Source organism: Rosa chinensis, chromosome 7 (genome assembly GCF_002994745.2).
Source record: "Rosa chinensis cultivar Old Blush chromosome 7, RchiOBHm-V2, whole genome shotgun sequence".
In the NCBI taxonomy this organism is placed as follows: domain Eukaryota; kingdom Viridiplantae; phylum Streptophyta; class Magnoliopsida; order Rosales; family Rosaceae; genus Rosa; species Rosa chinensis.
The window spans coordinates 42,886,651-42,914,609 of record NC_037094.1 but is presented as its reverse complement, the minus strand read 5'-3'; the positions used below and the strand labels follow the sequence as shown (position 1 = coordinate 42,914,609).

At 37.8% G+C, this 27,959-nt stretch overlaps 2 protein-coding genes across 2 annotated transcripts; both read right to left on the bottom strand.

Annotated features, from left to right (window-relative positions):
• Positions 1 to 96: 96 nt before the first annotated feature.
• LOC112177942 lies at positions 97 to 3,911 on the bottom strand. The gene is made up of 5 exons (XM_024316178.2): positions 3,894 to 3,911; positions 2,652 to 2,863; positions 2,266 to 2,315; positions 2,124 to 2,176; positions 97 to 670 (listed from the first exon to the last, which is right to left on the bottom strand). The coding sequence occupies exons 1-5, from the start codon at positions 3,909 to 3,911 to the stop codon at positions 254 to 256; spliced, it is 750 nt and encodes a 249-aa protein (XP_024171946.1). The 3' UTR covers positions 97 to 253.
• An 862-nt stretch (positions 3,912 to 4,773) lies between these two features.
• On the bottom strand, positions 4,774 to 13,422 carry LOC112179482 (importin-4). Its single transcript, XM_024317899.2, has 21 exons — positions 13,033 to 13,422; positions 12,733 to 12,865; positions 11,962 to 12,098; positions 11,803 to 11,848; positions 10,931 to 11,143; positions 10,201 to 10,704; positions 9,742 to 9,876; positions 9,421 to 9,636; positions 9,255 to 9,344; positions 8,926 to 9,170; positions 8,724 to 8,812; positions 7,963 to 8,003; positions 7,652 to 7,682; positions 7,448 to 7,570; positions 7,131 to 7,348; positions 6,938 to 7,033; positions 6,724 to 6,836; positions 6,385 to 6,520; positions 6,185 to 6,289; positions 5,459 to 5,851; positions 4,774 to 5,174 (listed from the first exon to the last, which is right to left on the bottom strand). The coding sequence occupies exons 1-20, from the start codon at positions 13,305 to 13,307 to the stop codon at positions 5,651 to 5,653; spliced, it is 3,147 nt and encodes a 1,048-aa protein (XP_024173667.1). The 5' UTR covers positions 13,308 to 13,422; the 3' UTR covers positions 4,774 to 5,174; positions 5,459 to 5,650.
• Between the last annotated feature and the right edge of the window lie 14,537 nt (positions 13,423 to 27,959).

Genomic DNA, 27,959 nt, shown 5'->3' with positions numbered 1-27,959 from the left:
TTCATTATATTTTAATTCTGCATCCTAAGTTTCTGCATCTCATTTTTTGCATGCATTCACTGACCTATAACTGGGCGAAAAGGGGTAACTAACTACTTTCTCCCACCTTGCAAGCAGAAAGACTGAACAAGCAAGTACATTGAAGTTCAAGCAAACCTATGCATCAATTCAAACCGTTCAATAATTGTGTTCCCTTCCCTGTTGCCTATGCTACTCAAAAAATCAGACAATGAAGCACTGTAACAAATTTTCTTCATCTTTTAGCATCTTGAGAAGGCCCGCCATCTTGGATGTTGCCCTCTGGAGAAGCATTAGGAACTGTTGCTGCCACTGTTAATCTATCCTTGCTTGCAGCTGGCCTTGGCCCTACAGAATCCTGTTTGAGGGGGTCTTTCTCAACTGGCTTGCTAGATTCTGAACTACTCAGGGTACTTGCCTCAGTTCCAAAACTTTTCTTTGCACTGTCACCTTCATGGCCTTTTGCTTGGCCATTGACGGTTTGTTTCTTCGTCTCAGCCGCAATTCCCTTCACAGTTTCTTCAAGTTTTTCTAATCTCTCTCTCACCTCCGAAAGCTCCGGAACCGATCTTGCTTCTTTTTCTTTAGTAGCATTTAGTTCTATTTCTTCCACTTTCTCTTCTTCTTGTTTCTTCTTTTTCTGCTCCAGTTCCTGGGATGAACATTTGGTAAGGATTGAGAAACAAATGAAACGTAACCAAGAAACCGTTGGAAACCATATAACAAGCATGGCATTGATATGAGAAAGCTCATCTTGCTTAATAGTTACGCTGTACAAACTTATACATTAAGATGCTTTTACAACAATATACAAAGTTTACAAAATAGTTGCCTGTAGTATATATTCATGTATATATGTACATAATGATTCTGGAATGGACTTCGGGGAGTTGCAAAGTTTCCACAACAAGAAAAGAGTAAACACACCATTCACACAGCTCTGCATTTCAGTGGAAGTTTGCAAATCAATATCGACCCCAAGATCAGTCACGTATATATACATATATGTAGATCCAAATTGGTTTTCGTCAATTCTGAATATCTCTAGATGCTACTTAAAATTAATGAAATATCTAAAAGAAAAGGTTAGAAAGCTATGAGATAATTGTTTCTCAAAGCTAGTTGAGCTTCTGTGCTACTTTTTTCTTAAATGAATTAATTGTCCAACCTCCCAATTGTCTTCTAGCAAACACAGGTCAAGCAAAGGAGTATCTATCTTTTAGAGAAGTCTAGGAATTTTACTGATATCTATATTGGTACATATATGCTCTTATCAAACAAAATGTTATCACATTGTGCCTTTAAAAACACCTCTCAGCCTTTGAATTCAATCACTGAGTGGAAGGTTTCATGATACATGAGTATTGAAGGACCAACATAATTTTCCTAGAAATTGGGGTCAACATAAGGTAGAAAAACTCAAGTTACAAAATTAATGGGGTGGTAAGCTTGTGCAAATACCCAAAATTAGGTAGCAGTGATGCATGTCAGCTAATTCAATGCTTCATCTTCCCAAAAAAATCATCACAAGCTTCTACTATAATTGTTCGATATAATAGTAGAGGCCGGTTCAGAGAAAAAGAGTTTGCATTTGAAACTTGGCAAGTGTCCATAAGCTAATCTGAGGTGTTCAATGCCCAGTACTATTTAATTTCTTTCATCTAACACAAACCTGCAAGTAAACATCTAAAACCTATGTCTAATTGGAGATGCTCCAATCTAATTTATAAAACAATCCTGTGGAGACCGGAAATCAAAATCTGGAAAAGACAAAAAGGTAGTGAAAGTATTATTCAAATATGTATGCTCACATTCACATTTGAACAGTTAGTTTTACATATACACATATGTATGCATGTTAAACAGTCAGGTGGAAAAATCAGTAATAGATCCATTGTAGCGTCTTTCTTAAGGTTGTTTACTAAATTCAAGCAATGGTCTCAGTGCAAATAGCTAAGAGTGAGAGAAAATAAGAGGACAGATAATGATCTATGAAGGAAGAAACACCACATGGCATCCAATCCCTTGAAAGAGCTGCTAATGTATATACACTATTACACAATACAATATCAGGGATTCAGCACAAAGCATAAATGTTTACTTACTGCTTCCATTTTTCTCATATCATAGCGAGCATATTGAGCTACCAGATATACAGCTGTTACAGGAAAACAAGTTTTCAGATAGTAACTTGAAACCATGGGGACAAACCAAAATATGAAATATCAAGGACATTGACTTACATACCCAAGGAAGGCATACAAGCAAAGAATAGTTGTACCAGGTGGAAATCAAGCCTGAGAAGGAAAAGGACAGGTCTCAGAAAGTGAGAGGGATGTAGCAAACATTCACAATGCTAATAATGATTCTTTGGCAAATAAGCTAGAACACACGGGAAATGATTTGAGAATGTACAGAGGTAGTTATGTGTCGACTTTCAATGCGAAAAATAATAACAATAAAACGCCGAATGTATCTTTTGAAATCAGTATGATGAATCCTTGAACAACAACAACAGGCAGTGGTTTTAAAGTCAACAATATTGTATCCTTTAAAGCTTAAACACATGGGCATGGCTCCCTCTATCATATGAAGTCTCTAAATAACAACAAAAAGAGCAGAGAAAAGGATACCCAAATTTCTTTTTCTTGGGCGGGTCAGTGAAGAGCATTTTAGCGGCAGTCAGGAAGTCTAGCTTGTCAAGCTTCTTCAACGACTCGTCGTATGTAGTCAGACCATGGGGGGTTTGGAGCAAAATGGTTGCTTCTGGAATCGGACCCAGGTTTGTCTGCTCCAAAACATTGCTTGCAATCTTCGGCTGCAGTGGTACATCTCTCACTGAGGGCTAGTTGTTGTGTGATTGGATATGTGGAAGAAATAACTTGATCTGAGAATCCATCCCGATGATGATGATGATGTCTGGAAAGGAATTCAAAATTTGAAACACACTCTATTCCAGAGAGAGAGAGAGAGAGAGAGAGAGTGAAGGGTTTCTACAAGCAAAAGAAGAGCACTACCCAAGGCTTCTTTGGGCTCCGACGTCACCCAACCCTCTGCCCTTACAAGAAACGCAAAGCCTTTGGGGAATTTTATCGAACAGGTTCTGTGCATCAAAAACCAGAAACTTGAGCGGCGCGCGCGAAGGCGAAGAAGACGACGTTCGGTGCTTCAAAAACGCACCGTTTGGTTTAAGATGGAGATGCAATTAGGGCTCTTATGAGGTCCCCACTGTTTTATACCAATACAAGCTTTGATGTCTTTAACAGCTTCACGTTGTTTCACAAATGTAGAGTTTATTCTCTTTGCCCTGGGTTTGATGGATTATCATTACTTAACGTTAAGAATCAACTATTTTGGTTTTAAGGAAAGGGCAAAAGAGTCTTTTCACACCCTTATGAACAGTCAAAAACAGTGCACTGATAAATTTCCCACAAGAGGAGAGCTGCTGGGGGCAATTTGATTTGAACACGTGTTTCGCAAGGTTCGGCTCGAGTCCTTGTGGGATGGTCGCATTTAGAATTGGGAACTATGCTTGTCTGTGTCATCTCATCATTCTCATGTTACTTTTTTTCCATTTTTAGCCTACACCTTTTACCACTACACATATGAGACGCCACTTTGGATCAAAAGTTGTTTCTATTAGGTGAATCAAAATTATGCATTATTTTTAATCCTCTCTTACCAAATCGATGTGAGGTCGCTGAAAATAATCAATATATTGCAAACACTCCATAACACTGATAACCCTCCATAACTTGTTAGAGAAAAATTCTTTAATTGGGAAAATTTTTCCAACAGTGCACATGAACCAGCAAATCTCAACTATTGATATTTATCAACAAATTTTTTTTTTTTTAATAAATAATTAATGTTACCCAACCATCCATTGACATTGGTGCAAATGCACATCGATATACTAAATACTCTCTTTTTTAATTGGACCTGAACCTTGAGAATTTGCAGAGAAACCAAAGCCAGGCTCAGTAAACCATCCAAATGAATGATGAGAACCACTACATTATCAAAACGCCAGGGCCTCCTTCAAAATCTCGTCACAACAGTCTCCGAAGTAAATGAGCAAGAACTCTCTCTAACGCCTCTCGAATTTTGATGCCACCTTTGGAACCCACATCCCACGAATCCAATTAGAGTTCAATGACACAAATTGGCGAGAAAGCAAATGAGAAGATAGATAAGCTTAAATGGCATTTAAAACAAATTGCCAGAAAATCACAAGATCTACTACAATAGAATTAACTAACGCAAAAGCAAGATTTAGGTCAGCTGACCTAACAAACACTATAGAAGTCAAGGATTCAAATGTCACTAACATGAAGAATGGGTAGAGTGGAGTTGCTAAAAAAGATGTAAGCTACGAAAGATCAAAAAATTGTGCTAAAAATCAAATTACCCTAGAAAAGATGCAACTCCTACTTTAGCTCTCTAAAATAGCTTCGAGCTAGATACTGTTGGAGATTACTTTTCCCATTGTTCTCTGTCCTTCCATTGGATTTTTTTAAAAAAAAATTACATTACGAATACACAACTGGTATGGGTTTGCAGCTTTGGTAGTTCTGAATTCAATTATTGGTTTACCCAAAAGATAACCAAATATATATATATATATATATATATATATATATTTTTTTTTTTTTTTTTTTTTTTTTTTTTTTTCTCGGATCCCAAATGAAGTAGGAAAATTTTCATTCCATTTCTAAACACCTCATATAAAAATGCCCAAACAACACCAATTACTATTTGTATAATAGGTACAACCACTTCATTCAACATACAGTACAGACGCACTTAAAAGTTAGTATAACACATTATACCTATGAGTATAACCACTGGTAGTAAAAAAGCAAACACTGAGGTGAAAACTGTTATTCATCATCACACTATCCGATTCTATGAGGCTGAGGTTCCAAAACTATAACAGACCAACAAGACTACAATCTTAGTACTTCAAAAATACTCTAGGGCACTTTTAGTGAATACAAAGTACTCCACATTGAAATATTGCACAAAGTTGCTGAAAGGGGATACAAAATTTGGGGGAAAATGAATAACTAAGAAACAAATGAAAAAGAAGAAAATAAATAAACAGTATCTCCAGCCTTGAAAAATGGAGGTGGTACTGGAAGGAGGATTGAGACCTGTAAGAAGAAGCAAGAATATGTAAGTTGGGCTTGTGTGAGATGCATGAAAATAGTACTGATAAACTATTATATGAATATTTTTAAACTAGGCCTTGGAACATTCAAAAAAACCATTTTAGATCCAAGTTTCAAGTAAATCATTTGAATCAAAGAATTATCCCAATCAACATTTTGGTCTGCATTCTTTACCAAAAGTTCAACTGTTCAGTAAAGCCACTGTTATCAGCAGTGCACTGTATGTTACCCATTTGGTACTTTCTTCCAGTAGGTCATATGCATACCTTACAAGATGATGTCCTCCTTCCACGATTAATCCATCCCAGCTATAAAATATGGGAAGCACATACAGCGGTCTTTGGAAAAGAATCTCAGCAACAAAAAAACACGTCAAAATATTGGGGAAGAACCACAATTTGCGGCCTCACTCAAACAGCTTCTTAGATAAATGCAAATAAAAAGCAAGTAACTGACTCTCAGCTTTTGGGGGCAAATGCAGCAAGGGCATTGGCATGTTGAGGGGAGAGATTGTTCAGAAGGGGCTGCATTTGATGACCATAGATTGAAATCAGGTGAGAAAAAGCTCTGCCTGCATGTGCTTTGACCTCGGTAGTTTCAAGTGGTGATGCCACAACTTGAGCAAATACATTGACCAACTCAGGGACCAGAGAAAGAATCTGCTTTAAACAGAAAAGAAGTTGGTAAGAAAACTAAGGACCAACCCAGTCCAACAATTCAGACCATCCATTTTGGGAACCACAATCAAGAATCATCTTTAGTTCTTTACAGAAACTCCGCCAAATCAACAACCATTTGGTCATCTAACTGTAATCGAAAATTACATTTAGCTATCTAATTGTGACCGAAATAAGGACTCAAACAATTTCTTATCTGGCTTTTGTAAGGGGGTTTGAATCATGAACACACACACACACACACACACGAGAGAGAGATTTCATCATCTTGATCTAAATCAAGTTTCGGGTTGAAGAGGGGAACAACACACTGACCTCAGCATTAGATGAGAAAACAAGAGTAGAGATGCAAGTGTACACTGCCATGGACTCCTCATGATCTTCTTTTAATGGAAGAACTTTCAAAAAAACAGGAAGTACCTGAACAATTAACCAGGACAAATTACTGAAGCTCATCAATAATCACCCAAAGGGAAAAAACATAGTAAGTCAGAAAATGCTATCGACAAGATTACCTCATTCAATGGGATAAGCTCGGGGTGCACCATTATCATTCTTGCAACTGCACCAGCTGCATTATCCCTGACAGCATTATCTGGCTCAGATTCCCCAAATAGTGGGGAAAGCCGACGTAATATATCTCCATAGTATCTAGAATCTAATTAAGGAATTCTACTGGAAGGTAAATTCAAGTTTTAATAGTTTAGGCTTCAGTGCCAAATTTGTTGGTAAAAACCAGATAATTTTAAAATGATTCAACAAATGCAATAGCCACAACACAAATGAGATAACAACAAGAAAATACAAAAAAAAGAGCGAGGGAATGAAAAAAATAAAACCCTAAGCAAGGATACTTGAATGTCCCCTCACCCCCATTTCTGCACAACTCTCCAACACAAAATGCAGCATTCCTCCTATTGGTTGAGTCTGAGGATGATAGTTCCTTGAGTACCAAGGGCATCACATTCTGAAACCAGACAGACTTTCAGAAACTAAATTATTGTATTCCAGAATTCATTTGACATGTACTTAATTTTCATCTAAAATAGTAATATATGATGAAACTACATCGACATATGCTGCAATTGGAGCACCCATGTTCTGAGCAACTTCAGCAAGGCAGGCAATAACCATGGTCCGATCTTGCAATGGGCGTGAAGCTCTCTGCATATGCCAATAGTCAAATTAGTAGCATGCTACCATAAGGAAATGTTAGCAAGGCATTGGAACTAAATATGCTATGAATGTTATCGCAACCCACCGCAAATTCCATTAAAGGGCCGAAAAGTTTTGCAAAATTAGATGCAAAATGAGGACCCATTGACTTGGCAAAGGCAGGGAGCAGGTCAGAGACTGCATCCATGAGCTTTTCATCATGTTCAACATCACCATCATCGATTTCATCATCAGATGCTATCTGCTGACAAGCTGATTTCTCCTGAAGCAGTACCAAAGTAGCATCGACCAGCCGAGACATATCTGTTTAGATGACCGCACTTCATCAGCATCAACCAATAAATAATGCCTTGCATCTTATAAAAATAGAATAAAATGATCCCAACTATAAATCATACTTACAGGGTTCAATCGCCATATATCCAAAATCTTTGATGATGTCAGCAAGGCTCATACAAGCTTGAGCAACCACTTCCTTGTCATCATCTTCAGTCATAGTCTTGATATAAATATTCATGACAGTATCTGCAGATTATGAAGAGTATTATTGTATTAAAACAGGGCAAAACATCCAAAGGCACAAATATTACCCAATAACGGTTTTACCTAGTACTTCTTTAGCCTTTGCTTCTCCTTCCTGCAAAACAGGCAGTATAATATTAGTAGCATGACACCAATAAACTTCAGAGAAACTATCATGAACTCGAAAAGAAACCAAAGTTGCTTAACCAAATAGCAGGCTAGAAAACATGTTTAACAGATCAATAGTACTAGAATATTTAAAATGCAAACATGTTTTAAATAAGTCCTTTTTCAATAAATGAAACTGAAGATCACCAGTTGAAGGCATAGTTATTAATTACAAGTTACAGGATGAATGCAATAATTTTTATAAGGTGAGAGTGAGAGAGACTAACATTATGATTCTGGTATATCGCATGCGCTGCTGTTAAAATATCTGCATTAGAAATCAAACGAAAAACACAGGAAATTACTGGAATGGTGATATCCAACTTTATTATCCACATAAAAGCAACAACACTACAGAATGCAAACATTAATCCCTAGTCCTAATATCATCAAAATGTCCCAAGTGTTAGCCACAAAAGAACTAAAATATAGTAGTGTTGTCAAATAATAGAGATGTTCCAAATAATTCTTCCTTTTTCTGTTATTGAGAAAAGAGCTAGTCATGCCACCATTAAGGTTGGAACAGAAAAAAAAAAGACTCGGAAAGCATTTCATTTTTCATTAGCATGACTTGGACTGACCTTTCCAGTACTTCAAATGAAAACACTTATGTTGTTAATATTATAAATATAATACACACACACATGTACTTATTTGTAAATCTTCTGGTTAAGATGACATCTTTGGTATTATGCACACATGCCAACACTCAAGCTTCTGTCCCTTAATGATAGAATAATATTATTCTCTGAAGATGTAGAACACTCTAAACTATATTTCTTGACATACTGAAGAATGCATCCTTGCACAAACCAACTAGAAGAATATTAGATATTCATTGCTTGACTTTACCATGCATGAAATCCATGACCTCAACAGAGTTGAAAAAGCTAATCAACATGCAATAGAAACAAAGGGTTGTGCAATAAATAGGTAATTGCTACTTTCCTAGCATGTGCAGGCACAGAGAGAGAATGTTGCTACTCACGTTTCAAGGCAATGATTGCCTGAAGCCGAACATCTTCATGAAAATAGCCTGAGTGTCTAATTAGAATCTTCAATGACTCCTCCAAATAGCTTAAAAGAAGTCAAAGAACCCGATATAGTATTTGATGTATAATTAAATTTTTAATAATAATATAAAATATAAAATATAAAATAATAAAATAAATTAGATGTTTACAGGATACGGTCCATATGAAGTCTTTGTATGCTGCGCAAATAAGCCAAGAGCTTGAGTTGCAGCAGCCTTTTCATCCAAAACTCCTGTTCTTACACTGATATTTCGTACTCTTGGTTCATCATGAGCTTCGTCATCGGATGAAACTCCACCAAATCCATTAATATTTTCGTCATCAGACTCATCGATGTCCACTGCAGAGCCATCATCAAGATTGCAGGAGGAAAATGCCAAGGGGACAACATGAGGAAGATACTGTGTGCAAAAAATGGAATAACATGAATATGGATAGTAACTGAATAACTGCACTAAGTTTAAGCCAACCAAACCATTCCAGACCTGTATAAAACCTTCATCCAAAATTTCTGCAACGTTACTGAAGAATCCATGAGTATATTCTCGAAGCTCACTAAATTCCAATCCAAAACCCTGTAAAATACTAGACATTAAGGGTAATTACATAAAAGACGCAGAAATCATAGTCAAAGGGAGAGAATGTTATTACAGAAATTGCAGCTTCTATATAAGGGGGCAAAATTGGTTCCATCCCAGTTCTCCCCACAGACATCGCAACTATTCCAACTAATTCAGTAGCTCTTGCTCGTGAACAGAGATCCTCATCATTAGTAAGCACCAAGAAACTCTTCATCAACTCCAAAACCCTTTCGGCATATGGAACAAAGGCTTGTTCTGCAGCAGAAGCAACTGAACCAATTGCAGACTGCAAATGTGGTACCCAAAAGAAAATTAAAAGAACTAAATTATCTATCCAGAATAGGGAAGGTTTACAGAAATCATTTGAAATATTAGGGACAAGAACCCATACCATGCATGTCTCCTGCAAATTACGAGGGCTACTATGGAGAGCCCCTAGCAGTTTCCCCATCAAGGGATCAAGGAATGGAAGTATTTCCTCACCCATGTTCTCACAAAATGCAGCCAAAGCATAATATGACTTTTCCTGCACATATGGATTATGTTTTTAATCATTCAGCACATCAATAAGAATCTTGTATTTTATTCCTTTTAATAGGAAGACAAAGATTATAATGAAAAATATATAAAAGAAAAAATAGGACAGCAGTCCAGAAGAAAGAGAAACTACAGAGCCTACACCCAACAAAATACCAGAAACAAGAAAAGGCAAAAGCCACCAAACAAAGAAAATAAAATCCCCACACTCAAAACCAAACTCTAACCCAGAACTAATAGATACCTGAGGACCTCCCAGTTAGTCAAATCAACCTAAGACAATCTTTTAATTCCTTCATCCCACCAAACATACCTTCACTTCGTCAGATGCATCCTCAAGGGCATTCAAAATGCAGGGTAGTACACTTTCATAGTGAGATACAATTTCAGGCTGTAAATGCTCAGCAAACTGACCCAAGGCAAAGGAAGCAGCTCCCCTGACCATTTCCTCAGGATCTCTCAAAGCACCTAAAACAACATGAAGAACTGGTTCCATCTTATCTTTCATCAAATCCAAACAACCCTCTGAAATGACACCTAAAGCAGTAACAGAAGCTTCCCTATACTTGGGATTTGCATTCTGACTGCTTAAAGAAGCAAATTCGAGAACAGGACTGAAGACTTGCTTCGGTATATTCAAAGCCATAGTGTCAATAACTTCTGCAGCAGCTCGATCCGGAGCAAGATCATCATCTTCATCTCCATTAGTTGATTCGGCAAGCAATGGGCACATAATTTGCAGAATAGGAATGATGAGCTTATACTTTTTAAGGGATTTGGATTTATACTTTGCTAGCCATGAGATTATTTGGATTGCCTGCAAGATAACAAAGAAAACCAGACAAACAAATATAAGAAGAGAGGAAGAGAGAGAGAGAGGAGAGGAGAGAGAGAGAGAGAGAGAGAGAGAGAGAGAGAGAGATTGATATATTTAGTTCTAAGAAGACGAGCTACGTTAAACAGCTGTTCGACTACTCAGAATCATAATCTAGGATCAAGAGCATTTTAAAAATTTCAAGAAAACATTTACCCTTCAAACTAACCTGATGACGAGTGTTAGACTCCAAAGTTTGACTTGAGCAAACTTCAAGAGAGAACTGCACAATGGATTTAATAGACTCCCCAAGAAGAGGTGCAGGAGATTCAATCAACTCGTCAAAAATCTCAAAAGCAATTACAGCAACATCCTCTTCGCCAGCAGCAAGGCATTGTCTTGATACATTTAAAATGCTGGGAATGAATTCTCGAAACTTGACCTGCATTATTATGAAAAAGATTTATGCCAGCAAAGAAAAAGAAAAAATCATGCTGATAAGACATGCAATGAAAGCAATCCAAACAACAGCAGAAGAGATTGAAAAAGATAAAACCTATAATGCGTGTTTGGTACACTTGACATGACATGTAGAGATAAGAAGATTCTTGAAATCAAATGCCAAAGGAATGAGATTACTATATATGGTCAAACCCGATCTTGGGTATAAATTTGCAAGGAATCTGATTATATTGTCGTTATCAGTTGGTTCAAACTTCAAATAGAAGCTGTAAAATATAATTTAACTTCAATCTTACAATTACCATTGAATACCACACACCTATTGGAGAGGGTAATTTTCAAGGGATTCTTAATCATCATCTCAAGAGGAATCTTGATCTCTTTTCAATTTGGCATATTACATCATTGCTGTCATAAGAATCTCAATTTGATATACTATACATTTATTTGCTATATATGGCATAACAAATGGGCAGTTAGAGCAGGTGGGCATTGTGACTTTCCCTGGATACCAATTTATGCACTAAAAGAGCATTGAGTTTACAAAAGAGGAGAAGCATTATTGTATATGCACAATACAAGCATTTATATATTATGCTTGCTTTTTAATATGAAGTGACAACATGAATACAGGCTTACCACTTCGGTCCCATCATGAGTGAATTCTAGAAAAGACCCCACTGCCCTGGAATTATATGTAAAAGCCTCTAATAAGTAATACAAATTAATCACTTCTGAGCAGAAGTAGCAGCAACACATCAAAACTATAAATAAATGGGATACAAGGATTAACATTACTTGAGTGCAGCAACTCTGACACGGTTGCTAGTCTCATCCTGCAAGCATTTCAGAAGAAGAGCTTGCAAATCTGCGAAATGTGGTCGAAACGTATTCCCAATTGTTTCAGTCAAAGAGCTGAAAAGGATCAATGCCACCTTGATAAAGAAAAAAACCATAAAAATCAGTGTATTCAACCTAGTAACTGGGAGCAGAGTAATAACAGTTTATATGAACTAATGCATGATGTGGAGAAATCAGATTTTGAAATCTTCTGTCCATGAAATTTTATTCGATCAACTTCAACTACAACAGAGTTTGGTCACTTTATATCACAATAATTTTTCCTCAGAAATACTTTCCTTACTCTAATAGAAAATCCAGTTGACCTTGTTAAATCGAATGTTGGTAGACCTACAGAAGTGCAGGATTTTGTTCGGTTGTTGGCTGGCCCATGGGAAGATTTATACATGTTTTGGATAGTCAAGTCCAATAACAGAAAGACCTGATTCTTTGAAGGAAGGTATAATCCTCGGAAAGCAGTTTGTTAACAGGGACAGAGCCAGAGCCCAACCACTATAAAATCTACACGTAATGGACACATCCTCCCCGTTTGAATTGGATTGCATTAATAATTGATATCACATTCATGCATAATATGTATACAGCAATGGTACATTGGTCACCATTTCATTTGTTGTATGGGGTGGCAGGGCATAGTGCAGTTGACGGCAAAGCTCATGTCTTATCTAATGAAAAAGAAATGACACATATGAATCAAATGCAAGTTACCTCTCTATGCTCCTCCTGTGCACTCTGACTACATTGAAACAGAAAGGGCAACAAGTCCGGCCATTCTCCAGCCGGGACAGCATATTTTGCAACGACACTAACTACATTAGCACTGGCTCGCCTCACCGGCGGACTACATTAACACCATGCAAAACAAAACAAGCTCTTATTTCATGGAAGAAAGCAATTCGATTCGAATGCCTAGCAAACTTCACCACAACTTAGCAGTAGATTAAGTAGGATCACCACAACTTATCGGAAAGAGAAGCGATTGATCGGAAAAGGAAAAGTAAAAGAGACCTGTGCTCCATGGTGATGCTCTCAATGAGGGACTGCTTGACGAGGTTCTTGAGCTGAGGAGAGAGCTTGGCCCAGTGGCCGGTGATCTTCTTGCGGAGAAGAACGGCGGCGAGCTGGCGAACGTTGGGAGTCTTGGCGGTGCGGAGGTGTTGAACGAGAGCGGGGACCACCTGAGGGTCTTTGGCCAGCCGCTTAATCTGGTCCTCCGCTTGCCGCCGGGCGTCGTTGTCCGGCATCAGGAATTGTATCAGCAATAGCTCCAGCGACTGCGACATGTCGTCTCGTCTCTCTAGGGTTCCACTTCCTCCCTTGCTTTTCAGCTTTCCTTCCTCAGCCTCTCTAGACTGCTAGTGTGTTTTGTGTCGAGGGTTTTGGGGGTGGTGGCAGACTGTGGCAGGGCTTTGCTTCGGACTTAAGGGTTTTTATACGCTGTGGGGACACTCGACAGACAGACATGGACCCACGCTTCGAAATTTTCTCCGCTGTAAAACCTCTCATTGCGTAGAAAATCCGATGGCTCAGAGTTTCACCCCAAAACAAAAAATAACTACTTCTCGTAAAAACTAAGTCTTGAGTTTTTTTTTTTTTTTTTTTTCATAAAACATGATAATATTTTATTTGTGAGTTCAATTACCATCAACTAAAGTGTGTTACCTTTAGATGTCATTTTGGTTCCATTCACGTGATGATCACATGCGGTTATCACTAAATGTAAGCAATCACATCGGTCATTTGGTTTGAAATTTGAATTTTAAATAGATATGATTTCTTTAATTGTCGTGCTTACTTCATTTTATTCTTTGTCTTCTTTCTACTATTTTCTTCTCCACTACCTTTGTCTCTCTCTTCTTTCCTCTCTTTCTTTCTTCATCTATTAAACCGCAACACTCCACTTCCTATGTCTCTCTCCTTTCCTCTCTCTCTTTCTTCATCTATTAAACCGCAACACTCCTCCAAATCAAGCATGGCGCCGGAGAAGCTGCCATCCAAAAGGGCGAAACCAAGCTCCAACATCTTTAATAGAGGTACCCTAAAATGTACCAAAATCGCGAACTCTAAAGCGTAGGAAACCACGTTAGACTTTGAGGTTTCCAACAAGAATTCTCCAATTTCTAAGATCACCGCGGTGTTGTTGAAGAGAAAAGGGAGGAAGTACAAAAGATTGTGTCTGAACCGGTGTATCCGGCAGTGAAACCTTCTTTGAACTCGTCTTTGCTTCAAAAGAGTAGACACCATTAAAGGTCTAGTCATCTACCTCATCCAACGAAGTCAAAAATGTGAAGAATCTAAACAAGTCCATAGAGGTTGAGAATCCAAAGAAGCCTATCATGCTCAAGAAAAAAGGCTCCCGAACATTCCATGGACTTTTTAAATTACTTGTAAGTAGTGAAATTGAAGAGAAGCATCAGTACATAGGGACTTATCGGTATACTAAGGAAGAAGGTTCTGATGAAGATTTGTTGGAGTAAGTTTGCATTGATACCTCATGCTCTCCATACACTTCAAAGCTTTGGTTTCATAATAAACTGATCTGACAAAGGCAACTTATTCAAAAATGAGATTTGATGTTTTGTTGAAGATTGATAGAAAGAAGATGCGCCACTCTATGTTATGGTTTCTTGGGGACTTTGTACACTCCAACAACAGAGACTGCTTCGCTTGCGACATCACTTCATCAACTACACTACACATAGCTTCATCTGCTTTTGGCATCTTTCCATTTATTGAATGCAAAAATGCCCGCAACACCCAAGTGTGTGTCTCCACAGTTTGGTCGATAATAAGAGTAGCGCCAAACATAATACTTTCCCGATGATTGTTTGATCTAACAAACAAAATCAGTAGCTTTTTATATAAGTTATCAAATATCAACACATTTTCAAAAACACATATAATCAATTAATGAATGCCCATTTCGCCAAAATATATTTGCTAACTAACATGTCTTCTTTGTCTACGTTGAACCTACAATAGAAATATGGGTCTTGTTTGCCGACAATTCGATGTGAGCACAGAAATGCAATATGGTTTTCAGTTTCTAACCAGTGAGAATGTTCGACAACGAATGTCTTTACAATGTGAGCTCCTACATGCTCATTGTAAATGATAGCCCTACAATCTATCCTTGTCATTTTCTGAGGAGTAAGAACTATTCCCTCTATTATGAACCATTTTTTAGCTAGACTCGCTTACTTGTTACAAAGTCATTCTCTCATCTTCGTCACACCTTAAACATCTCCCTCAGTATCCCTCCTATATCCAAAGTTTAGTGTCAAGAAATAAGTAACATAAAATCTCTCTGCATGTGCTATCATTTTGAATGTCATGGCCTTCACATCTTCAATCTTTAACTTGTTGTAGTTTTAGACATCGTCTATCATTTCGTAAGCTCTTATAGCATATATGTCCTCTGATTGCTGATTTTCCATCGATCCAGTTGCATCCATTGGATCTCTATTTGTTGCGTTGTCCATCGATTCGTGATTCTCAAAAAGGATCCATGGTTGCTTTGAATGCTCTTTGAGAATGAATAGGGGAAGAGAAAGTTGTTAGAGACGAGAGAGAATGAACTAGGGGTGTGAGAGAGATTGGTTAATGGTTAAAAATTTGGATGCATAAGGTATTCCAGTGATCATTTTCTCCCAACTAGTTCTTTAGGTAGTTGTATACAGTTTCTTTGTGAGTTCACAATACCATCCATGCGTACAAAATTTAGTGTTTTTTCTTTCATTACTCAATGTTCATAGCTTATATTTATATGGATGGAGGTTACCAGCTTTGACAAGACCAACCTCGGATCCTGCGGGGCCCACCTTAGGAGAATTCTACCAAAATTTTAGTATAATTACTCCTAAAATGGACTACCCAAGCCTGTAGAAATAAAAGAAGCACTCCTAATAACCACAAAGATAAATCAAATTTCCAGTCTCAAATTATTATTAATAACACTGAAAGTTAGTTATCAAAGCAAACTAAACAATGAACTGAAATTAGAAACAAGTAAGTTAAACATATAACCTACAACAATAACGGGAGTGGTGAACACTATACTTCAACTCTTATGCAGACCTAGCTTCGGAAGGAATTATGTCCTACAACAATCATTTTGATGTAATTATTATTGTAATTATTATTAATCAAAAGGACAAGTTTATTGTTCATTGCTTATATTTAATATTTGATTGAATAAGGTCCAAGGAATATGAGTTAAAGAGAAAGTAATTTAAAGAGTTAGATGTGTGAAACCTTTACTCGTTTATATTCTTATCCTAAAAGGTTCTTAGTCGTAGGATTATCATTTGGACATTGATGATCCGGAAAGACTAGCACATACTATGTATGCTCAATATAGAGGATGATATGTCTATTGTCATTCGTGTAGAGACACTAATACAAGTATGTGGAGGCTCTTATCTTAAAGAGTACACTGAAGACGATCATTAGAGTTCTTGTATGGAGTTTTACTTACATATCAAACTTGAACTCTAAATTGCAATAATACAAATTAGTCTTTTGACCTGAGACACCATAGTTGTCTTATGAGTGAGTGGATTAACTCTTGATGATGCAATAATATTATATCCCTTAATGGATATGATTGATGCATTTATTGGTATAATCAATTTGGTCATAGACATGTGAGTGTACAATAAGGAATCTCTATCCTTAAGTAAATAAGGTGTATGTTCAAATATGTGATTTAATAAGTCTTTGGCCAAAGCATTGAATGAGATTAAAAAGAAGTTTCTAATCACATTCTAAGAATCACATAAGGTGTAATTCCAATTGATCGAATAGGTTATTTGTAATTCTATATTAACTACGATAGTCATGATATGTTGCAAGACATCACTCATGACTTGTGAAATCCCCGAGAATTAATAAACATTTATGATCTATTAAGGGAGAATCAAAATGGAGTTTTGATTCGTAAACGAAATAGAATGGTTCTATAAACTTCACTGCCTTGTTAATTAGAACCTAAGAGATCGCACACCATATAAGTGGATCATCGAGATTGTATATAAAGAAGACTAAACAAGAGTTGGTTATGACCAAATAATTAATTAGATTTATTATTTGGACATAATTAGGTTTTTCGGGTAAAACAGAACCTATTGGGCCTAAACGATTGTCGGGTTTTTTGGTGTGGACTTGGGCTTCATTAAGTGAGACTTAAATGAAAGCCCAAGATTTAGTGCCTAATAGCATGTATAGACCAACCAACATATTGGCTTTGTGAAAGTCAATATTTCACTTTTAGTAGTTGGAGTTATTTCCTATTATATAAGATGAAAGCATGGACAAAGAGAAACAAGTGTGTGTCTTCACACTATCATCTTTTAGTTGGTAAGAGAGAGTTCTCCTTTTGTCTAATTGCACAAGTTGGTGTTATAACAAGGATGGAAGAACACTTGCATACTTCTTCCTTTCCTTTCATCTTTCTTCATCTCTTGATTCACTTGGTGAAGATCCTTAGAGGCCACATCCTTTTGTGGCTCTATTTGTTACATCAAGAAGGACTCTACAAGCACAAGAAGGAGTTCTTAATCTAAGGAGCTTCAAGGTGGAGGAAACACACACAAGGACAGATCAAGGAGATCGAGGAATTTTGGTGGTTCACTTGGATCGGATTGAAATCACGCTCCAAGGGTGAGTAGAACATAAACTCCCTCTTTATTCTTCCTTACTATGCATGCTATGTTTATATACATATCATAATAAGCCAAGATCATGGGTTAAAGGAATGAGTTTTTTGTTTAGTTAGTAGTTTAATTGTTAAACTAATTCCGCACTAATTAAATTTTTTTTGAAATCCATCCATTCCTTCAGCCTCAACTAATCTACAGACTGGGCACAAAATACCGAAAAGCCCAGGAAAAAGAAATTAGGAAAACCGTTAGAGTAAGTGGACAAAAAATAAATAATTACAAGTAAAGTAAAAACAAGAAGTTTAATGTTCTTCCAATTTTACTCTCGTACAAAATTCAAGCATGTAGTATAAGTTTAAGAAAAATACTTTTAAATGTTAACTGAAAAGAGCATCTAAAACTATTTCAAATCTCGTGAAAATACTCTTAATTATTCTCCAGTATTGAAATCTCAAATCATGCATGCTGTAAATCATCTCAAAAATCATTTTAAATCCTTACATGATAGAATATCTCAAAATCATTTCCAAAATTTCTGAAATCTCATTTAAAATACGCGCATCATAAAATAGGTGATGACTATAGGGTACCGCTGACCAATCATCTCATCGGATAGTATTGTCAATCGAAATATGAGGAGACGATGGCTAGAAGGTACTGCCAACTAACCATCTCATGTCGTTTGGAGGGTACAACCAACCAGATGACGCATCGGAGGGTACTACCGATCAGTATAGTATAGGGCGATGGCTAGAGAGTATCGCTAACTAACCATCTCATGCCATTTGGAGGGCACCGCCGACCAGATGACGCATTAGAGGGTACTGCCGACCAAATTATTGTCTAGAGGGTACTGCCGGTCAAGTAATTCATACATGCACTAACATCATCATCTTTCGTAATTTACCTTCTTAATTACATAACTCTGAACTCAAACTTATTATTTTCTAGTTTTATATTTAACTCATCAACTCGTAATATTTAAATCTCAATTTCATCAAAAGCATGATTTTCGATAAATCATAAGTAAAATCGTAAGATCGATATCAAATCTCGACCATTATCAAATTAATACTCAAATCTCAACCAAGTCATCGAAAACATACTTCCGATAAATCTTAAGTAAATCGTAAAATTAATATTAAGTCTCAAACACTATCAACTCAAATCAATATGACAATTTAATAATCAAATATATAATACTGCATGCATATTTAATTTGAAAAGTATTCGGGTCTAAATTGAGGTCTCAGAGGCTTGCTGTTGTTGGGCTTGATGATCCAATCTCCCCAATAAGTTATGAGACTAAGCTCAAAGTCTTTCTTAAGATAGACCTTGTTGTGAAGACGAGGCTCTAAGCATGCGGTATCGAAAAAGAAAAATGACTTAATAATGTGCTTGTTGTGGGAGCTAGGATTCTGCAAGTGTAACAGGATGCATGCTCATCATAAAGGATTTAGGGCAGATATGGGGTTCTCAATTGGTAGTACAGGGTGAGTGTTTAGGGAAGAATGAGTAATGTGTGGTGACCTTAAAACGGGTTATGCATGAAGGGAGTGGTGATTGTTTGAATGCAAGGATTGTGCTTGATGTCCCTTCTTGCCCAATGTGGTCCTCTTTATATAGGGTTTTAGGTAAAGGGTTGTGGGTTTCAAAATGGTATGTGACTCCTTATTTTAGTAAAGGCAAGACCTCTTTTTCTCACTGCTCTCTCTTAAGTCTTAAGCTGAAAGAGTGTAAAGATCAAGCAGCGATTCAGGATTTCATTTACCCTTTGTCATGACTCTCTTGGGAATACTAATCTTAATTTCTTATCAAGCTATTCTTGGTTAAAGGTTTGAAACCAATTTTGGTCTTGGGTTTGCCTTAAGTTTATAATGTGAAAACTGGGGAAGCATAGGTTTTGGCTTAAGGTGGGTTGTGATTCAAGTTGCTTTCTAAGCCAATAGGGTGATGAGATGAGGTATATGTTACTAGTTTGTGTGCGGCAAACCCAAATTCAAGTTTGGTCCTCAACTCCCAAGACGCCTTAGACACTTGACATTTGATCTTGCAAAATCTTGTGACTTTCTACACCACAACCCACTAATAAGCCCTATTTTGGCCTAGTGGCATAGTTCCACGATGCTAGTCGGTCGTGTTGCATGTTGTAATAGGCGAGTCAAGGCATGTCATCGAGAATTCACATGTACAACTTTGCATAACATATGTTAGCATGTGCTTGGCTTGAGTAAGCATGTGGTTACCAAAGGACATTCATGAGAGACAGTGTGCCCATAAAAGAGAGTGTTCCTGGTAATGAAGGACTGTCTATGTGAGATTGGGCATGTTTGAGCGTGGCTTGGCCTGACTCTCAAATAGAGGTGGCAAACGGGTCGGCCTGGCTTGACCCAGCCCATTTTAAGTGGGCCTAGTCGTACTTCGTGTCGTGCTTGGGCTGACCCATTTATTATTGTGCCGGGCTCATGCTGACCTATTTACTTAAACATTAAACCCGGTCTGGCTCATGGGCCGAGCCCATATCGTGTCGAGCCATGCTCGTGCTGGGCCATGCTCGTGCCTACCCACTATAAAACACGATTTTAAAATCTTAATTTGAATAAATAAAAAATAATTTTATTTAACTATTTAGAAAATTCAAATAAATTAAGTTCTACAATTTTTTCTCAATCTTAGCTTTTTAAGATTAGTTTTCTAATAATTTTTATATTCCACTACAAGAAAGAAAGAAAGAAAGAAAGAAAAAATAACTCAAAATATATTGCTTTTAGTATATTATTGTGAGATTAATCTTTATTAATATAATTGTATTATTATGAGATTAGTTTTTATTAATAAACATATATTTAATATTTAGAAAAAATACTTTATGTCAAAACAAGGATATAATGTTTTATTTCACTATTTTGACAACATAAAAGAAAATTGGTGGAATTGTCATGAGATTAAAAGAAGTCTAATATTCAAATATCATCATTGTGGTTTTTTAATATTTTTAAAAACAAAATGAAATTTTGTGTTTGTAACGGGCCGGGCCAATGGGCTAATATTCCTAGGCTCAACCCGACCCGTTATTCTAACGTGCTCGGGTCGTGCCGGGCCACTAATGGGGTTAGGCCGTGCAGGGCCTCTTTTAAGCGTGCCGTGCTCGTGCTTAACGGCTCGTTTGCCACCTCTACTCTCAAATGGGCTTTGTGTGACTTTGTCCTAGGGAGAGGCTTGGCCTTTGTGATGTCCCTTGCTTATTGTTAGGCATGGCATGGCTTGCCTCCTATAGGTTCTAAATACAAATTTTGTGACAAGCCCAGCTTCTTAGGCATGAACAAGATGGCACAGTAAGTGAATACTCAAGCCTATTACTCTAGGCTTCACTCATTGACCCAATATCGATACAATGGGCCTTAGATCGAGTCTAGACCCAATCTTCGGCCTTAGAACTCTCCACAAAAATTAGGTTTACATTTTGGATGTCAACATTAGCCCCCTTGATTATGTGGGTTGCATGTAGCGAGTGACATAATCAATAAAAATTTGAAGGATCTTCACCATGTGAGACAAATTATACTTCCTTCATAATACAACAAATTTCATCTCTTATGGTACTTGGTCAATGTCACTCATTAGGTTGGAGAGTGTTCACCAAAGAAACTGAAAGCTTTAGTGCTTAAAATAATTTGGCATACTTGCTTGTAGCTTGGTTTGTCGGGGCTGTGGCTTGCCTTTAGGAGCATGTTCCATTTATGACATTCATAATAAGGTTGCATCATGTAATTTTCTATAAATGTGGCATGCATGATAAGAGTATATCATGCAATTTCGTATAATTGTGCTAGGCTTATATATATATATATATATATATAGGAAAATTCTGGAATACGCCCCTTGTAGGCTGCGCCGACACATCCGTTAACGGAAGGGCAAAATGGTGATTCTAGGTTAAAAAAACGACAAGCTTTCCGTGGTGGTAAAAAAGGTTTTACAGCAGCTCATACCTCTGATGTGGCAATGGCAAGATTGTCATTTGACCGATTGTGGCAAAATTGTCAATTGACTGAGTGTGTCGTACTTAGTTGAAGAGGGAGGCACCAAGATTTTTTTGGTAACAACAGACACTCGAAGTGGAAGACTCTCAATACAGATCTCAAACACCTATAGCTCCAGCAGGGTGGAGACTGTTCAATACACACCGAATCCGAACCGCTGTGTTCGATAACCCAGAAAGGTACATAATCTATTTTTAATGAACTCTTCTAATGAATGGAACATAGTAATTTTCCCTGATGGTACATGAGTTGGTTGAATATATTTGTCTAAGTTTGGGTGAAATAGATTGAGGGTGAATGAGGATTGGTAAAAGACGGAAATTTACCTGTTGCATTGATTTGTAATTATAAAAATAATGTTCATAATAGAAAACAAGGAACAATGGATGCCAAGATTATGAACTAGGAAGTGGAAGGTAGCTTGTTTGTAAACAATTTGCACTAAAATGGATAATGTTATATAATATTATTCTGATTACTCGTAGACATGTATGAACCCAACGGAGGATGCATTACAGGGGGCTTGTTATTTGAGATAGGCAGCTATTGAGCAACTAGAAGGGAACCGCAAAATGGAAGACGTAGCGAAGCTGAAGAACATAATTTATAGGGAAGAAAATCAGGTGCATTATTTCATGTCATGTAATTTTATAATTTGAAGATTATAATAGGAGACAACATTTTAGGTTGTTGGTAACCCATGAATACATGTTTAAGGTCAGCGAGAGTGCTGTTCAAGTGGCCAGTCTGACAACTGATGATGATTGCAAGACATTGTCCGGTGTTAATGACGAATCAGACCTCGAGGTTACAATCAGAACAGCGTGTCGAGGAAAACACTTCAGAAGAACTATGTCTTCTCTGTCAGATGAAAAGGTAGCTGCGACATATGAAATTGGGTTTGGGTCACTGCACCGATTTCGTTGTGGCAAAGTGAACCTCCCACTATGCCAAATGCTGGTTGAAAATTTTGATGTTGGGAACTCATGCATCAAGATACACAGAAGAAACCTGATAATCACACATGAAGACTTTCAGCGCATTATGAGCGTCATGGATGGAGGATGCGATGTGAATCTTGAAGGAATCATAGAGGACCCTGATATACTGGGGCTGAAGAGCAAGCTTTCAAGGAAGGAGAAGGAGATAACCATACATGGTCTGAGGAGGTTGTTGATTGAATCTGAAAGTATTGAAGACACTTTTAAGGTCAGCTTTGCTTTGTATGCTCTTCCAACTCTGTTAATCCCAGTTACGGGAATCGAAGTTGATCTAAGATACCTTATACCACTTAAGGATCCTAATGCCCTGGGTTCAAAAAACTGGGTAAAGTTTGCATTCGCCAAGCTTGTTGAAGGGGTGTCATCATTACAGGCCACACAGACTGGTTTGGCAGGAGGTTGTATTCTGTTCCTTCAATTGTTCTACCTGGACGTTGTTGGCAACGGTATCTGTATATATCCAAAGATTGGGAAACCAGTGATGACGTGGAGCAGAGATGACTTGAAGAGAATTTATGAAAAAGTGGAGAGCGATGGCGGATTTAAAAGCGAGAATGTGCATGTAACGAAGAAGTATTTCAGGGGAAATGTACTTTCAGGGACTGGATCAGTTGTTCCCAGCACAGGGATTAAGACAACTGTAGTAGACGATTTATCAGAAGTGAGGTCTGATGCTGGTGTTGTGAAAGAGGATATAGAGAGTTTGAAGTTAACGGTTGGTCGGTTGGAGCCAGATATGGGTCGATTGAGGAGAGCAATTCTAACACTAGAATCCATGGTTGGGGAACTTAAGGCCAACGATCTCGGCAGCATTGTTGCTGAAGCAATCAAGCAAGTGTTTGAAGACAAATCCTACACTTACGGTGGTAATTTTGGGAACGATGGTCTTTTTATCAATGAAGAGCACCAAGGCACAGAAGCTGAGCAACATGACAATGAGATGCTTCATAACAAATCTATCATTGTAAGTTGTCTCCTATGTTGTTACGTCCCGAACCTAAATTTATCGGTTTACTAGTCACTTAGACGGTAAACGACAATTACTTTCACTTTTTACTTTGTTTCGATACTTTTAGTGGCCCTAAAAGTTGATTTTTTGTTTGGGTCAAAATTTGAGAAAATGTTCTTCATGAAAGTTGTAGAGGACGTTAAACCGAGCGCGTGCATATGTGATACGTAAAAATCGGAGTTCGTATGCGAAAGTTATGGCCAAAATACTAAAGTTATTGTTCATGATAAGTTTCTATAAATAGCCGAGTTACTGTGGTAAGTTTTCATTTTCGGAAACTTACCGAGCTCTCTTCTCTCTCCCCGATTCTGTCATCCTCTCCGACCTCTTCACCTTCTTCCGACCATAACTTCTTCATCTGGCGGCCGGAATTTCCCTCATTTCAATCACAAAACTCTGAACTTCGGAAAATCACAAACAATTCCAAACTCCTCCAAAATTCACCAAACTTCACATACAAGATCTACAACATTTCTACAATTTAATGGGCTAAAAATTGGAATTAAAACACTGCCCCACGTGCCGGCCACCACCACCTCCGATGGCCACCCAATTTTGGCAGCACCACCTACTCAACAGACCCAACATTTTTCACAACTACAATAAGTTCCAATTTTACCTTGAAGGGTTCCAATTTGGCCGGTGAAATTTTTCCAGAAAAACCCAAGAACCCTAGAACTTGAAATCGTCGATTTGACCTCCACACTGCAAATCGTAGCTCAAGGATAGGGGCGAAATGATCCTTGACAAAAACCGAATCTTCGACGCCAGTTTGGTGGCCGGAGACGGCCGGAAATAGATGGAAATCCCGATCTGCTACAGTGACCGCCCTCTTCTTCTCGTTGCAGCACTCTCCACAGTCTAGAATCAATTACCAAACCACCATAGAAATGAAGAGAGGGAAGAGAGCTTTCCAACGACATCTTATACGTCAAAATCCGTCGCCGGATGAAGAAGTTATGGTCGGAAGAAGGTGAAGAGGTCGGAGAGGATGACAGAATCGGGGAGAGAGAATAGAGCTCGGTAAGTTTTCAAAAATGGAAACTTACTACAGTAACTCGGCTATTTATAGAAACTTACTATAAACAGTAACTTTAGTATTTTGGCCATAACTTTCGCATACGAACTCCGATTTTTACGTACCACATATGCACGCGCTCGGTTTAATGTCCTCTACAACTTTCATGAAGAACATTTTCTCAAATTTTGACCCGAACAAAAATTCAACTTTTAGGACCACTAAAAGTATCGAAACAGAGTAAAAAATGAAAGTAATTGTCGTTTACTGTCTAAATGACTAGTAAACCGATAAATTTAGGTTCAGGACGTAACATATGTAGAATAAATTTACAGCCACATTTTTGGATTTATTTGGATGGTGTTATTTGCTTTGTGTGATGGTTGCATTATTATCGGAACTGCTGATTTAATTTTGAATATAATATTCACAAGTCATGTCCACTGACAAGGATGCATGTGGATGCGACAGCAGTGACATGGAAGAAGATGAGGTAGGGAGTTTCCCAGTAGTGTCTAAGATATCGCACAGCGACTCATACCTACTGACCTATCTATTCAGCAAGAAGGTTACCGCCGACGACAATGTTGGGAGGTAAAAAGGCTACAAAGTTTATATCCTCTGGTTATATTCACACAACAGTATTAGAATTTGATATAAAAATAGAATAATATGGATCGAACATGGCGCAAAACCATATGCATTGCACAGATAGAACTTGTTGATATATCGCACTGCATGCATATAATTTCCGGAAGTATACTGATAATCTACAGTTTTTTGTAAATTGGATAACCATTAGTTGTACTGTTTAATGACAATCTTGGCATATAATTTCGTTGAATGCCAGCAATGAAGTTGCTAGGCACGAGGAATGGTCTATTTTTCGATGGGACATGAGGAGCTTGTCCCCAATGCAATGTCTGACCTGTGAGGTAAGAAACTTCATATCAGACCTCATTCATCTTATGTGAGACCAATTTTTTTTTATAAAAAGTCAGATTAATTCAATGTTGAAGGACCACACGCAGATTGTTAACATATCGACTGCTTACTTGTTTGATCGGGGATCGGACGACTGGTTCATGCCAACTTCATTCTCAATACGTAACTATAACAGTTAAATTTGGCCTCGTTATTTTACGATTCGTATACATATTTGTTCACCCCTATCTGTTTTGACTTAACGAAGAAGGCGCTTGTGATACACATCAGGAACGTGCTAAGGAGTATTTAGCGAGTGTGCAGGTGGAAGGTCTCGTGCCATCTACCGTTAAACTGTGCCGACTGGGAAGATTCATTGGTAGATTTATGTCGTGCAAAAAGGTTAAAACCTAATGTGCCCCCATTTCTTGTGAATTCTTATTTGAACCAAGCTGCATTGTTTGTATGTCATGGTGGCCTCTAATTTTTAAAAATGGTGACAGATTTTCTTTCCTATCCATGACGGCGTACTTAAGCATTGGTTCTTGGCTATTCTTAAAATACCCAATTGGCAATGCAAAATATGGGACAGCAACCCCGAGAAGTCAGCAAACAAAAGCCGGGAGGAATATGTTGCTGCATCTGTGAGTAATCCCACACATGTTTCAGACTTTCTCACATTAAGTTTGTTTTGAATGTTCTGATAAAAACTGATAAATACTATGTTAGGTTACCTTAATGTTACTGTCGAACCCTGATTTGACATTCCTTTACCGTGAGTACAGATATCGATGATTGAAAAAGTTTTTGCTGCTGAAATGCAATTGTCACCTGGCATTCATGCCAAGATTGGTTCATTGTCCATCAAGTATCCATGGAGAAGCCTTAGGCATCCCAACAGCCAAGACTCAGGAATATTTCTAATTAGAAGCATGCAGTTTTACCGTTAGCGCTGGTACCAAGGGGTGAGTACAGTACCATACATTGAGATCCGAATAAATTTTGAGTGCATGATTGACTTAAAGCATTGTTTTTGTTCAATTTAACTCGGGGGACCAGAGGGTTCGTATGGCACTTGAGAAAGTGAATCACCCAAAGAATGAAGTTCTGGAACAGGTCTTTGAAGCCGCTGTAGAGGAAGTCCCATATGATGTAGCATCTGCATGGTTGGCACAAGAATATTTGAACAAAAATGGAAGTCTCCCAACTGCAGGCATGAAGTTCAACCCACGCCGGGCTAGGTGCTGATCATCCTATTAAGAACAAGTGATGTGAATGGTTTAGGGCCAGTAACCTCGTTTTAAATCATTTATGTGGATTTTATTTGGTTGATGGACTGTTTCATTCATTTTTCATTTATATTTTAACTGTGGTCAGAGAACGGTATGAGTTATGGAGATCCGTGTTGTTGTATGCTATTGATTAAGCTTATCTGAATTGGCATATTACCTGAAGACATAATTTTAATTGTTATCATGATGTATCTGAGAACTTTTATTCCAAACTTTCCATGGATAGACCTTTCAGGGTCCTTTACTCTATAGGGCATATGAGTTGGAAAAAAAAAAAAAAAACTACTCACATTACAGGAACCCTACATTACATATATTGTTAACATGTGCAGGGAGAAGCAGATTGTTCACACCCTAATAACACTAGCATCTAGTTATGAATGCACTGTGCAGAACCAATTACCTACTTCTTGACTTCTGCTTCTTCAGTGCAGCAGCTAATAGACTCTTTCACTGACATGGAGCTTGAGTGTTTCACAGAAGTCACTATCTTGAAACCTTTTGTAGTTTGAGCGTCCCGTCCTTTCGCCTCCAACCATCTAACCGGAGATGTTCCAGAGCTTTTGAAGAAATGGGCCAACGATTCTTCAGTGAAGTCGTCATCACCGTTGAGACACATTTTGCTTCCAAACCCATTTTTTCTCACTGATTCATCACCACTCACGGATCGATCACCTCTGCTCCCCATACCCGAAATGACTGTGAGATGTGAAAATCCTATGGCGATGTGATTTTATGGAGGGTTTGGTCCATTCAACTGCAACTTAAAGAAGGTTGGTGCGTTGTAGGTGGAATGGTTGAAGACACAGTTATAGTACCCTATGTGCATTTATGAATTACACATTAAGAGGGTATTGAGAAAATTTCAATTTGGGCCTGATTACAAGGAAGCAGTTTGTTATAAGAAGACCCAATATGTCTTTGCCGTAGGCATTGTTGTAGTTCACAGATGGTTCGAAATATTTTACACGAGGACATATTTTACACA

Excerpts from the sequence above, each read along its gene's own strand:
- LOC112177942 (XM_024316178.2), bottom strand. Across the intron at positions 2,177-2,265 it reads TGCTTGTATGCCTTCCTTGG|CTGTATATCTGGTAGCTCAA; the intron begins GTATGTAAGTCA and ends TTCCTGTAACAG. Across the intron at positions 671-2,123 it reads ATATGAGAAAAATGGAAGCA|GAACTGGAGCAGAAAAAGAA; the intron begins GTAAGTAAACAT and ends TGTTCATCCCAG.
- LOC112179482 (XM_024317899.2), bottom strand. The coding sequence starts at position 13,307 with ATGTCGCAGTCGCTGGAGCTATTGCTGATACAATTCCTGATGCCGGAC. Across the intron at positions 11,849-11,961 it reads GTCAGAGTTGCTGCACTCAA|GGCAGTGGGGTCTTTTCTAG; the intron begins GTAATGTTAATC and ends ATATAATTCCAG. Across the intron at positions 10,705-10,930 it reads AGTCTAACACTCGTCATCAG|GCAATCCAAATAATCTCATG; the intron begins GTTAGTTTGAAG and ends GTTATCTTGCAG.